The sequence below is a fragment of the Pleurodeles waltl genome, chromosome 4_1, assembly GCF_031143425.1.
Source record: "Pleurodeles waltl isolate 20211129_DDA chromosome 4_1, aPleWal1.hap1.20221129, whole genome shotgun sequence".
NCBI classification, from domain to species: Eukaryota; Metazoa; Chordata; class Amphibia; order Caudata; family Salamandridae; genus Pleurodeles; species Pleurodeles waltl.
In genome coordinates this window covers 709890459-709904100 of record NC_090442.1, presented here as the reverse complement: position 1 = coordinate 709904100, position 13642 = coordinate 709890459, and the positions used below count along the sequence as shown (strand labels likewise).

At 46.6% G+C, this 13642-nt stretch overlaps 1 protein-coding gene across 2 annotated transcripts in view; it reads left to right on the top strand.

The window, feature by feature from the left end:
* FBH1 (F-box DNA helicase 1) overlaps window positions 1–13642 on the top strand; it is a 925111-nt gene that overhangs the window by 213596 nt on the left and 697873 nt on the right. For both annotated transcript variants that reach the window (XM_069229276.1, XM_069229275.1), the window contains 2 exons: window positions 779–873; window positions 9677–9845. In XM_069229276.1, the coding sequence (XP_069085377.1) occupies window positions 779–873; window positions 9677–9845 (264 nt within the window). The remainder of the gene's footprint in view (window positions 1–778; window positions 874–9676; window positions 9846–13642) is intronic.

The window sequence follows — 13642 nt, the reverse complement described above, 5'->3', positions numbered from 1 at the left end:
TTTTGTTCTCATACTCACTCAATCCATTGTCATAAGTTGATGACAGAAATTCCATTGGCAGTGTTTGATCCAGCTAGTGGTGACATTAGGGTTATTATTTCCTCTGATTGTGAGAGACCGACCGGGTGGTCACTCCTTCTCTGGCTGGAGTGTTTTTTGAGTTGGGAATTTAGATTGGCCCCTCCTGATCTTTTTGTGTCTGTATCCCATTTTGTGAAGTTTTGTTTTCTTGCCCTTGTGATATCTGCGCATTTCCACTAAAAAAGGATTGGTGGCCATAGAGGCTGAGATGTCCGTATTGTGAGAGACTGCGCTGGTATGGCTAGAAATATTAAATTGATCTGATTCACTAGTAGATTGAACATGTCTGTGTCCATCATCGTTGATTGTGAAAGAACTAATTTGAGTATGGGGTTTGGTGTTATCAGACTTGCATGCATGGGTAAAAACCCTGCCATTTTTGTAGTCATTTTCGTCTCTGCATATCTTGCACGTTTTTTTGTCCTTGATGTTCAATTGGTGTTTATATAAAACTTCTTTCAAACCATACTATTAAAAGATTGCTATGCAGTGTTTGAGACTATATGTTTACCATTTACATTGTGCCCTGAAAATGTCACAGCACTCTTTAACAGTGGAAATTAAGAATATATACACTTATTGGCTGTTCAGCTTATCTAAAAAATTATGTTATTACAAAAAATGTTTGTGAGTAATGATGAAACAAAGGGGAGATGGTTCTTTAGTTAAGGATTTTTACACAATATTTGAATTTTAGGAACAAATCCGCTGTTAAACTGACACATGAGCAGAGACAGATTGTGAATCATGAAATCGCCCCTGGTCACGTTGTGAAAATTATGGCATTTGCAGGTAAAAACAAAATCTTTCTGGTTATCTTTCTACATTGGAAAGGTGGATGACGTTTCATTAAACTGCCTTAATTTTCTCAAGTATAATTTGAGACACCTAAAAAGTTGCCCATGATGGTTTCTGAGATGTTTGCCCAACTGCCTTTGATTACCTAAAGGGTGAGATAAAATATTCCCAAAAGTGATGTTTTCTAAAATGTTCTTAAAAGTTTATGCGTATTTTGATGCTCAAATATATGCTAATGCGTGGTAAGCTTTCTTTAAAAAATGAGCAGTTGAAAGTTAGTTGAGTTTCTTAAATGGTTTTATGTAATTTACTAACACACACTTGAGTGCTGTAATGGTGTCAGTGTGTTGTATCGCTTAGCAACTCTGTTTTATGTAAAGAGTATTGCACACACCTTCACCGCCTTTGTGTAGAGAATATGTATAGAATATCACAGTGACCTTGAGTGCCCGTGACTAGCTGGTGTTTTTGTTTTCTTTACACCCTTTAACTCCAAGCCACGTTTCAAGATAACCACTCACTCTGTAAATAAGTTTCATTTTATGTAAAATTATTTTCCGTAAATATCTGGCATGGATTCTACCATTGTGATTTGCACAAAAGAACAATATCCTATTGCAAAACCTCTTCTGGGTTATTGGTTCCTGTTGGTAGCAGCAGAGAACTTGAAACATCATTGAAAGAGCTTTGGTGGTAGAGTTATCCTTTTATTTACAGATTTATTTCAAGATGGCTGCTGCGCTCAGGGGGCTGCACCGCACAGTATTATGATGGAATGCACACCTATACTAAATCACTTTTATGATGCTTTTAAAAACTCACACAGTGTGAAACATTTAAAAAGTAACATTGGGTAATCGAGAAAGAGCAGGTAGGGTTTTTGATTTTCCCAAGTAGCGTCAATTTTCACTTTCAAGCAATATATTCAGGTCTTCCAAACATGGTTTCTCAATACTCTACTACTGTCTAAATGCACTGTTATTGTACATTTCTGAAAATATATTTCATAATCTACACGGTCTTCTTTATAGTCCATGGTCAATGTGGTTGATCTTTACCTGACTTGAATATTTATGCACCATGCACATTTCATATGGGGCGTGTTCAAGATGACGACCGGAGCGGCAGCCTAGATTGGAGCTCTGCACATGGCCAGCCAGTTATCCTTCTTTGTTGCAGTAAACGGCATCTTTGATCTGTTTCCCTGCTGCCTTGGTGGCTCTGAGACCTGCCAGCCGTCGAGCGATGTGGCGGGGACTGCCGCTGTGGGCTCCCGGGCTGCAGTGGATCGCTTGCGGCCAACCGGGCCCAGAAGGAGGGACATGGTCACATTGTGAGCCTGACGCAGTGGGCCTGCCTGCTTCATGCAGTCCACAGATAATCCCTGCAGAAGATCCGCGGGTGAGCGGAGGAGGGGAGTCAACGCGGCAAGGCTGCCAGAAAGGGAGTCGGTGGCCCGGCTCCTCGGGGTGTGATCCACGCCCCACGTGAAGACTCGGCAGACGCAGAGTAGCGCAGTGGAGGCCCCAGCCTGTGCCACTGCACAACCAAAGGGATCCTGTGAGGTCCCCAGTGCCGGGCCTGCCTTTCCCGCTTTGTGCGGGCATGGCGGGTGCCCGTAGGGGGTCTGATTGCAGACAGAGAGGAGGAGATGATGAGATGGAGCAGCTGAGTTAGTAACCGGTGGCCCGGCCCTACGAGACACCCCGAGCCCTGAGTGGAGACTCTGCCTACTTGGGGAGCACAGCAGACCTGTAGAGACCCTCCTCCTCTACTCCTGTGGAGAGGATGTGATCCCATAAGGTTCCCAACAGCAGCGACCAGGGACCCCCGCGAAGCCAAGCCAGAGAGACAGCGGGTGAGTTGGAACTGCACAACGGGAGCAGAATTGAGCACTGGGAAGGAGGGGAGAACTATCTATTACACATGTGGATGACATCACATGGGGGCCCGCTTGTGAACTGTGAGTTGGGGGGAACAACAGCCTCAAGGGCTATGCCATGACAATAAGGTGACCGCCTGAGGATGTGATGGTCTGTTTACTCTGGGGACACCGCCATTGCCGTGGCCTCGGATCTCTCTACAACTATTAAATAAATGCCCGAGCCAATGGTGTGCCACACTACAGCACGTTGTCTAGCTCCAAAAGTAGTTCTCGCAGTGAGCCGCTCGTGCCCACACTAGGATACCTCACTATCGCTGCTCTGTGTCATATGTGAGAGGCCCACACTTCTACTGCTAATGGAAGATAATTTTACTGGCAGACACCTTGAGGACAAGCGGTTGACATTTTGGGTGCATGTGGCACTGCGTTGCCCTCCAGATAGTGCATTTGGCAGAATTTTAGACCTGGGCCTTTGTCCACCTGCTAGAGCCACAGTAGTGGGTGTCTCTCTTCAAGACTTGCGTGAGTGCCACGCACGTAGGCGGTGAGATGGGGAAGCCTAAAACCATGAGGCCGACTGCACTGGTGGCAGACAATTCAACAACTCCGACATCTACATCAAATGGCACTGCTTACGCCTTGCAAGAACTGGACGCTACCCTTCAAAGCCACTCTTCCCTATTCGAGAAAGTACTGCAGGCCATACTAGACACCAAAATGTCTTTGGAATCCAAGATCGATGCAGTATGTTAATTTACTCTGGGCGGATCATCGTAAATTATATGAAAGAGTTGAGGAAACCGAATCTGACATAGTGGCACTGCGTCCATCTGTCCAAGACCTCCAGTCTCAGATGAAACAGCTAACTACGGAAGTAGCAGCATTGTAACAGAGTGCAGAAGACACAGAAGGGTGCTCGAGGTGCAACAGTGTCCACTTTATGAAGTTTCCAGAGAGAGCAGAAGGCCCTAGTGCGAGCTGTTTCTGGAACAATGGCTAGCCACTACAGTGCTCCAAGATAAATACCCAAAATTATTTTCGATAGAGCGAGCCCATAGAAACCCAACAAAGCCACCACCACCAGGTGCCCATCTCAAACCCCCCCCCGACAAATGATAGCCCACCTTCTCAATTATCATGATAGAGATTTAGTACTTCAGTGGTTTCGCACTCATGGGCCATGGAAATTTGAAGATGTGAACATCACTGCCTATTTAGACTTTACAGCGAAGGTTCAGAAAAAAACGGAACTCCTTTTTCAAGGTCAAACAACATCACAGGGATCACAACATGAAATATGCACTGCTCTTCCCAGCGAGGCTTCACGTGATAGACGATGCGAAAACCCACATCTGTGCTATCCCCCGAAGACATTTGAACATGGCTTTACGCTAAGGGCCTAGCACTGCCCTCTAATGAGGAAGAAACAGCAACACAATGGTGATCTCCTCAGCCCAAACGTAAGCGTCCTATGGGCTCCAGGCCCAGTCCCACCAGGGCTCAAGCCACGGAAGACAAAGCAAAGATACTGCTCGATACCACACAGCTAAGTCAAATCCTTTTGCTGTGCTTCAAATGCCATCAGACTCTAACTTTGAGCTGGGGGGATCACAGTGATTCAGCTGACTCCAGCAATAACCCAGTTATTACCCCCCGTTTGGCTGACAACTTACAGATTTGACCACGTCCAACAGTAACGACTGATAAACTAGGATTGGGATGCAGATATCCAGGGAAGCGTACTACCGATATAATGCACCTCGAATAGTCTGTAATGCGCGGAAATGATGGCAGAATGTGGACTGAGTCGTTGCCCACTTGTCAAGAGAACTACCTACTCAGTTTTAGTTTGCCTCAATAATGAGCCTGCTGCCCAACGACCCGGCCCCCGCTCTGAGTCCTTGTCAGTAACTGGGGGCCAGGATCGCACATATAACACCTTTCATGTTGGTGAAGACTGCCGGAACTATGCTGTATCCTGCAGTCCAGACGTGAGATTCAAGCCGGATCTTGGTGCCCCCACACAAAACTCTCCATGTGGACCTGTTCTACCTCACACGTGTTAATTGTTCGCATCGCAGCTAACGATCGGTGAATGCAGGTTGTCACACTGTGTTCCGTTTAGGCAAGTTGCCACTCTTGTTTGTCTTTGTTACCGTTGATGTATGTACAAGACTGCACAATGCTAGGGGGGGGTGGGATGTACGGGAGATACACAGGGCCAGGGTTCATATTACACAGAACACACACATTCAGCACAGACAGTAGGGCAGAAAATTCAGTTATTTCTCCACTTCAGTGGCACGAATCTCCATGAGTACCCAAACTGCACCATCTCCCCCTAATTATAACATCATCACATGGAATGTATGAGGCATGTCATCCTCATCCAAGAGACATCGCATACAGTCATATCTAAAGCGCCAGAAGGCACATATAGTGATGCTCCAGGAAACACATCTTGCAGAGACTGAACTCACAAAGCTTCACAGCAGTTGGAGAGGGACGGTATACAGCACTACAGTCTCTGCATTAGCTGGGGGAATTCTAATATGGGTGGCACCGGGCGTCCGGAGCTCACTCAAAGTGACTCTGATGGTAGATTTGTGATCACAGAAGGTCTATTGGATGGAATGCCACTGACCTTAGTGGGAATATACGCCTCCAATTCCAACCATCGGGACTTCCTGAATAAGCTCACACCCGGTCTGTTTTGGGATCCATCAGTGGCCGCTCTCTGGGGGGGTGGGGGGGGGGGGGTGTTGGGGGCGGGCCTCAAATGTGTTTCCGTTATAGTTGCGGATAGATCGCACCCACCACTACAGGGGGCACTGTGCAGGAAGATCTCCCAAGAGTTCAAATCTTGGGGATTGGACAGGGGATTCCATGACTTATGGTGTGGTGGGTGGGCCACCCATTGAAACGCGAGTAGGCGGATGGGCCGACCATTGAATCGCGAGTACTCCTTCTATTCCCCGTCCATGACTTACACACTAGAATAGAATTATTCCTAGGACCCATGGATTTGTCGCAGAGAATGGTGGGCTCTGAATATCTAGCTCGCACTATGTCTGATGACTGTCCGTTGAGGGTGACTCTACAATGGGGCAGACAACTTACAAAGGTGCCGACCTGGCGATTGCAGGTGGAGGCACTGATGGATCCCTCTTTTCACCAAGAACTAGCTACATGTATTTCCACATATATTGCACATAATCATAAATCCACACTTCTTCGGGCTTTCGAATGGGACACACATAAAATGGTGGTGCGAGGGCAGTGGATTGCTGCGTCCATGGGGGTTTGCCAGGAGTTACGTCATGAGGTGACTGTACTGGAGGTGAAGCTTCATGAAGCTGAGGTAGCCGTAGCCAAACTAGACCTCCTCCGAGACTTACGTGCGAAGCACAAAGAGGCTGATGCGAGACTGTGTAGGCATGACTAGCGACACTACATGACACAATACACTGAAAGCGACTGTTCGAGCCGCCGTTTTGCGTGGCTAGTTAGGGAGTCTCCTCAGCACAATCCCATCGGGGCAACCTGAATGGATTCTGGTGACATGTTTAAAACACAGGCTGATATTAACTCAGTATTCAAAAATTATTACCAATCACTATATGCAGCGGCCAAACCACCAACACCTTCACAGGTATCCGCTTTCTTCGACACTCTCCTCCGACTCCAACTACACATGCAACAAAAAGAATAGTTGGATGAACCAGTTAGGTTGGAGGAAATTCTCGCTGCGCTAACCCAATTAACCCATAACAAGGGCCCTGGCACCGACGGCTTACCAATTGAATATTACTCGGCATACACATCTCATCTCCTACCACCTTTACTTGAGGTGTTTACTGAAGCTCAATCGACAGGAAAACTGCTGCAGTCACTGCATGAAGCCCTCATAGTAGTCTTCCCAAAACTGGGGCGCGACCCCCTCGATGTGAGGTCTTGCAGACCTCTATCTTTACTAAACTTGAACTGTAAAGTCCTGGGGAAACTTCTGGCAAACAGGCTCCACCCGTTAATGCCTGGCCTGATACATGTGGATCAATCGGGCTTTATTCCTGGACACAGCACTTTCTTAAATATCAGGAGACTGTTAAGACTTCTTCACATCAGTGCCCACAATGGTAGCAAGAGGGGGGTTGTTTCGCTTGACATAGAAAAAGAGTTTGACATGCTTAGTTGGGATTATCTCTTTACGACTCTTAGTCGTATGTGTTTTGGGGCTGGTTTCTTGAGGTGGGTGAGTATTCTGTACTCTAACCCAACAGGGTGCTTCAAAACGGGCAACATTATTTCAAACCGTTTCCCTATCCGCTGTGGCACTCAACAGGGATGCTCACTTTCCCCATTATTGTTCGCCATAGCGTTGAACCACTGGTGGCTCGCTTGAAACAGAAAGCAGGATATTGTGGGATGCAGGCATCACACATTTTTCACATCATATCACTATATGCAGATGACACCTTAATTTACCTACGCGAACACTTAGCGGCTGTCCCCGAACAATGTCCTTATTGGACTCTTTCGGAATTATGTCAGGACTAAGGGCCAGATGTATCAAAGGTTTTTACCCATTCTATGTCTATGGAAAAATGTGTTCATACATATGGCCCCAAAGGTCAATTGGTCGATATCATGCATTTTCCCCATGTCACCTGTTCCCCTGGATGACCAACAGACTCTCCCACACTATCGACTATGGTGGTGCCACACTGCGTTTAAATATCTTGGAGTACAGGCATATCACTCCCTGCAAGACTTGAAAGAGGGCAGTCTTGATTGGGCGGAAAGAAGCATAGGAGACTCGCTCCCCTTCTGGTGCTTGCTCCCACTCTCGCCGATGGGCAGAGTAGCCATAGCCAATATGTTTGTTCTCCCCAGACTGCTATATTAGTTTGCAGCATTACCCATCGTTCACTCGAAACTCCTTTTTTGAACGCTAAATAGCTTACTAACAGAACTACTTTGGGGGAAGGATCGACGCCGTGTAGACCTGACCACAACACAGTGCCCCCTTGACAAGAGAGACCTCAGCATCCCCCACATTGAGCTCTACTACGGCGCGGCAGAACTACAATGGCCTTTATGGTGGCGGAGCGAGTCCCAGAGTTCAGACAAACCAATGTAACTAACTTTCTTAGTGCAACCCCAGTATATACTTGGTTGACTGCTAGGTCATGCCTCCCCACCGTGACTGTCTACACGGGCAGAGCCTGCTGGCATAGATATATGCACAGCACATCTGCAAACATACCATAGTCGCCATTAATACCTGTGGTGCGGCTGCCAGCCATTCGGGTCATGCTACGGCACCATGACATGGCCCCGTGGACGGCTGCTAGGCTCACAATGGTGGGTGACTTTTTTACAGCAAGGTACACTACAGACGTTCGATGAACTTAGAGACTCCAACGGCCTACATGCAGGATTATTTCTATCATACAGTATAATCAGAGACAACTCATACACAACACATGGAGAAATGGGGAAATGGAACCAATAACATCGCAAGTACTTACACTGATGTTATCTGATCCGGGGGTGGTGGCGCCCATGTCCGGTGGGAAGTAGTACTCCCTCATCCCTTGCCCCAAGGCTCATAGTCGTCTGCATTATCTGGAATTAAAGGGGTATCACGCAACCATAAGCTCTGTTTCACACAGTTCAACTACTTTCATCATGCTTATTTACCCCCTTCCCACATTAAACGTATGTTCCCGACAACTGACACTAAATGCCCAAGATGCGGTCTGAGCGAGGCTAGCTTTTATCATATGGTATGGGAATGCTTCCTGCTACTAGCTGCCTGGCATCAGGTGACAGAGATCACTGCCGACATAACAGACCACGCCCTAATATCCACACCTGAATCCTGTTTACTGGGACTGCGCCACAGAAACCAAGGGGACAAACACCTCCATAGATTTATAGACATGGCGTTTACCACCTTTACGCGCCTTATCGCCATGTATTGGAAGGCACCTTGAATCCCAGATACTACCAGATGGCTACACATACTGCTACGGTTGTCACGAGCTGAAGAGGAAGTATTGCGGGCGCTGATGCGCAGGAGTCTAGCACTGGACGTAGCGATATATGGGACATATTCATCATCAAAATAGAAGCTGAAAACGACATTCGACCTTCATGAACAAATCATAATAATACACCCTCATCTGTACACAATAGGTTTCCTGCTGCCCCTAAAGACACATCTAAGCTGCAACCTCTTGCAGGCCCGCAAAGCCGGTCTTCTCGTTCTGCTGCATTACCTCAAGGAACACTATCCTCACAAGGGCGCTCTCTGCAAAATAGCCCAACCCACCTTTTGACTCCTTGGTCACAATACAGATATAACTGTACTCACGCCAATCCACACATGGTCTCTCACATGCATGACAGCTGTTGAACACGTACCTTTCTCCTGACGCACTCTGGCTGTACACACTATCAAAGAGTCTCTGCTTTATAGATCGTATAAGGTGTTTTCATGCTTATTGATGCACTGGTGATATAAAGTATATAACAGTTGAATACTTGCTCTGTGGCCACTATCATTCGGCCGTAATGTCCCCCAAAGACCCATCACCCAACCCCCTGACTTTCTCTCTTACTCAAAACTGCCATAACAGTGATGCGGATGTAATTGTGTGGTTTTTCCTTTTTTTTGGATTTCAATATACTGTAAACTTCAATAAAAAAGATTTTTTAAAAATGTACATTTTATACCTTTTCTCAACTCTATGAAGGTTTACAGATATGAGCATTACACTTGGGAACTGAAACTTTAATAGTTAATACTGAAGCATGCTTAACCACTTGCAAAACAGTTGCAATTAAATGGAGACCTTTAAAATGTTAGATATTGTGAAGATTAGTCTTTTGTCATATTTTCTGTAGGTACTGGCAAGACATCGACTCTGATAAAGTATGCTGAGAGGAGACCGCATTTTAAGTTTCTTTATGTAACCTTTAACAAGTCCATCTCAGTTCAAGCATCACGGACTTTCCCCCGCAATGTAGATTGCAAAACCTTTCATTCCATGGCCTTCAAGCATGTTGGAAAACTGTAAGTGACACAATCTCAGACAAATTTATTTTCATATATTATCTGCTTCATAGTATGAAAATATATATTTCCAATCTGTCTATATTAGGGATGTCTAACATAGGTCGGGGGAGGGCTGGCCCACGCCTCTTTTTCTCAATTACCCCAGAACCCCTAAATCTATTCCATTTAAATTCACTGTAAATAAATGTATTGTATGTGCATGTATTGAAAATCTGGTCTTGGTCTGCCTCCTGGACCTACTTTGGATACCACTGGCCTAAGCATTTGCATTGTGTATTAACATTTCAGGGATGTTTGATGAGGTGCAGGAAGGCTTGTTTCTAAATTAGTTGACATATTCTTATCTACATCCTATGCACCTTGCGACTTGAAGTGAGATGTCAACCTGAAACATGCACTATCCCTCCATGTTTGTTTCTATGAAATAGGAATCTGAGAAGTAGCTTTACTATTGGTATAATAGGAGCCAAATAGGAATGTTATATTGTATCAATCTGATAGAGACTTCTAGTTGCAGATTCCTTACCTTAGAATGTACTACGCTTTGGCCAAGAAGCAACCGTCTGAAGGCTTGCTTGCTCATTCCACCAGAGCAACTGCTGCTTCCACTGCGTTAGCACGCGGAGTTCCTGTCCTGGATATCTGCCAGGTGGCTACGTGGGCGTCCCTGCACACGTTTGCTAAGCACTACTGCCTGGACAGTCAGGTCTGTCTAGATAGCTGTTTTGGTCGTTCAGTCCTACAGGACTTTCTAGTATGATCTTGGTTTGCAGCCCACCACCGAGGATGGTATTGCTTGGGTAGCTATTCTAAGGTCAGGAATCTGCTACTAGAAGTCTCTATCAGATGTACAAGTTACTTACATTTGTTAACGAAATATCTGGTAGAGACATATTCTAGTTTCAGATTCTTTACCGCCCACCCATCCTCCCCCCTTGCAAACTGATTTCTAGGGACAGGGATTCTTCATTTCAGGTCCTTAGCTCTGGCGCACCAATCTCAGTGTTTCTAGCGGCTCTGCGCTTTGGCGTGGAAAGTCGTTGAAAGAAACTGACGTCACTGCACAAGGGCGGCATCTATATACTACTACAGACGTCATCACGGTGACTACGATGCCCGTGGAGTCGACAGACACCATCTGCCGGCGCGCAAGGGTATTGCTTGAAGAAAAATCTCTGGATCCAGTCTGACGCCTGGGGAAAAATTCTAAGGTAAGGAATCTGCAACTAGAATATGTCACTACCAGATATTTCATTACCGAAGGTAAGTAACTTATACTTATTCAAGTGGAACCAAGTAGTTGACATTTTCCTGTGACTGTGCTGGGACGTAGAACATTAATAAACTACAAGAACACGTGTATTCTTTGAGATGTTTCATACATAATATTTTGTGGGGATTTCAAAACGAGAATGGACCTGGACGTGGTCGTAATGTATGAATTTAGAGGTCTTTTTTTATAAAGGTCACACAAATGCAAAGCCATGAAAATAGTATTTTAATTTGATAAGACAGTATTGTTCTCCTAATAATGTTGACCTAATTGTTATTTTTGTTTTAAACCTAACGTATCGAGGTATTTGGATTCACATTACATATTACTTACTTGCAGTACTCCCCCCCCCCCCCCCCATTTTTTTTTATTTTAAACCTAACTGTATTAGATAACAGCCATCTGTGTTTTGTGCAGAAATCAATTAGTTCCACCTGTAGACCAAATATCAGTTTTGCCACCTTATGTACATCCTCTTGACATGAAAGAGTGGCCCTGCACAGAGCCTAAATTTTCTCCCATGTTGCAGTGCAGCTATGTCCCTCGAAACTATTTTTCTGGTGGATACTATTTTTCTGTGGATTCCTCACCTTATGAATTCGTCCTTGCGCCAGCTTCCGATGGAAATTCTTCTTCCCAGCTCTCCACGTCGAAGAGGACGTCACAATTGCACGGCTCCACGCGACTCTGCCTCACGTCACCGCGCCAATAAGAGGTCCTCGCCGGTGTGCTGATGTCAGTTTACTTTTTTCCGTGCCTTCGACGCTAATGTTTTTTTCCTGGCTCATTGGATAGAGTTGTAGCTTTAGTAGTTACAATGTCTCCCCCGAGAAAATCGTGTTTCAAGCCTTGTAATGAATGTGGTGGTCGGATGTTTGTCACTGATCCGCATGGGGACTGCATTTGGTGTCTTAGCTCTGAGCACGATGTCGAGGGGTGTGGATCGTGCCAGAGCATGAACCTTAAGGCACTAAAAGAAAGAGAGGCCAAGCTTTTCTTAGCGAAGGCTAAGAAGAAGGGCCATAAGAGGGCTTCATCTCACGCTTCTTCCAAGAGGCACAAGAAGCGTCGTCGTCATGACTCACAGCGCCGTCATCACTAACGGCGCCGTTCGACACGGAGCCGATCGAGGTCGAGGTTTCCATCTGCTAGACTAGAAGCAATTGGGAGCTGAGCCCTACTGTGACTCCGCAGCCCCAGAGTCCAGAAATATCTCCGACGCCATCAGTCTATGAGGTGGCTCCTGATAGCCCTCAGTTTTCATTGGCGCCGCAAGAGCCTAATGTGCAGCAGCAGGATCAAGGCCAAAGATATCCTGCCTTCCCAGCTCTGGGAGCTGATCTGGCGGCATTTCTAAATGCTATGTATGCTGTTTTCCAGCCTGCTGGTGCACCGGCGGGTCCCCAAGCCATTAGCATTTTCACTGGGCTCCCCGGCTCCATATAAGATGAGGCCGTTTATGCTGTTTTGCCTGGTTGGGGGTGCAGGGTCGACGCCGATGATGTCTCCACGAGGTATGGCGTCACCATCTAGACCTGTGGTGCCGTTGCCATCACCGCGTCAGTCGACACCGATGCTATCACCTGGCCATCCTGCCCCATTACCTGTGTGCCAGCCGACTCCGAAGAAGGCGCCGTTGGAGTCTGTGTTGGTGCCGGATCCGAGTGATTCTCGGATCCATCCATCCATCCACTTCTGTGCCCGGTTGGGATTCGGAAGCTAGAATTCCACTTGAGATCTCAAAGGAAGGCCTTGCGTCTCCTTGAAGAGGAAAAATACCGGCAGTTGTAAGAGGGTGAGCTTGTAGAGCCTTCAGATGAATACAAAGGATTGGGGTCAGCCAGTGGACTGGATACTTCCCCGGAATGGGACATTTTATCTCCAGGGGAGTTTATGGAGGAGGCAGCGACAATTCATTCGGTCATTAGAAAGGCAGCGGACTATTTAGACCTGCCTTTATCTGCAGCAGAGGTGAAGACAAATCTGCTAACTGAGATGCTGCATCCCTCTACGTCCTCGGATGATCCTTTGCTGCCCTTCAACGAGGCATTGTTGGAGCCTATTATGGACTTGTTGAGGAAACCAGTTTTGTCTCCGGCTGTTAATAGAGCTGTAGCAAGGAGGCATAGGGGAGCACCCGGGGATCCTGGGTTCCTTTCACGTCATCCAACCCCGGAGAGTTTAGTGGTTCAAGCTTCTTGCTCCACAAAGTCTGCTCCTGGTTCATTCCCTGTAGTCCCGTCTGATAGAGAGTCCAAACGAATGGAACAGTCTTCCAAAAAGATATTTTCGTCTTGCAGCATGGCGCTCAAGGCTGCAAACGCTACCTGTGTGCTGAGCAGGTATGTCCACGCCCTTATGGACTCAGCCAAGGCTATGGTCGGGGATCTGCCACAGGACGCACAGAGGCCTTTTGGAACACTCTTGTCGGACACACAGGCTGCGGTGCAGCAGATTATACAATCTGGCTTGATACAACTGACACAGTTGCCAGGGCAATGGGGACATCTGTTGCTACAAG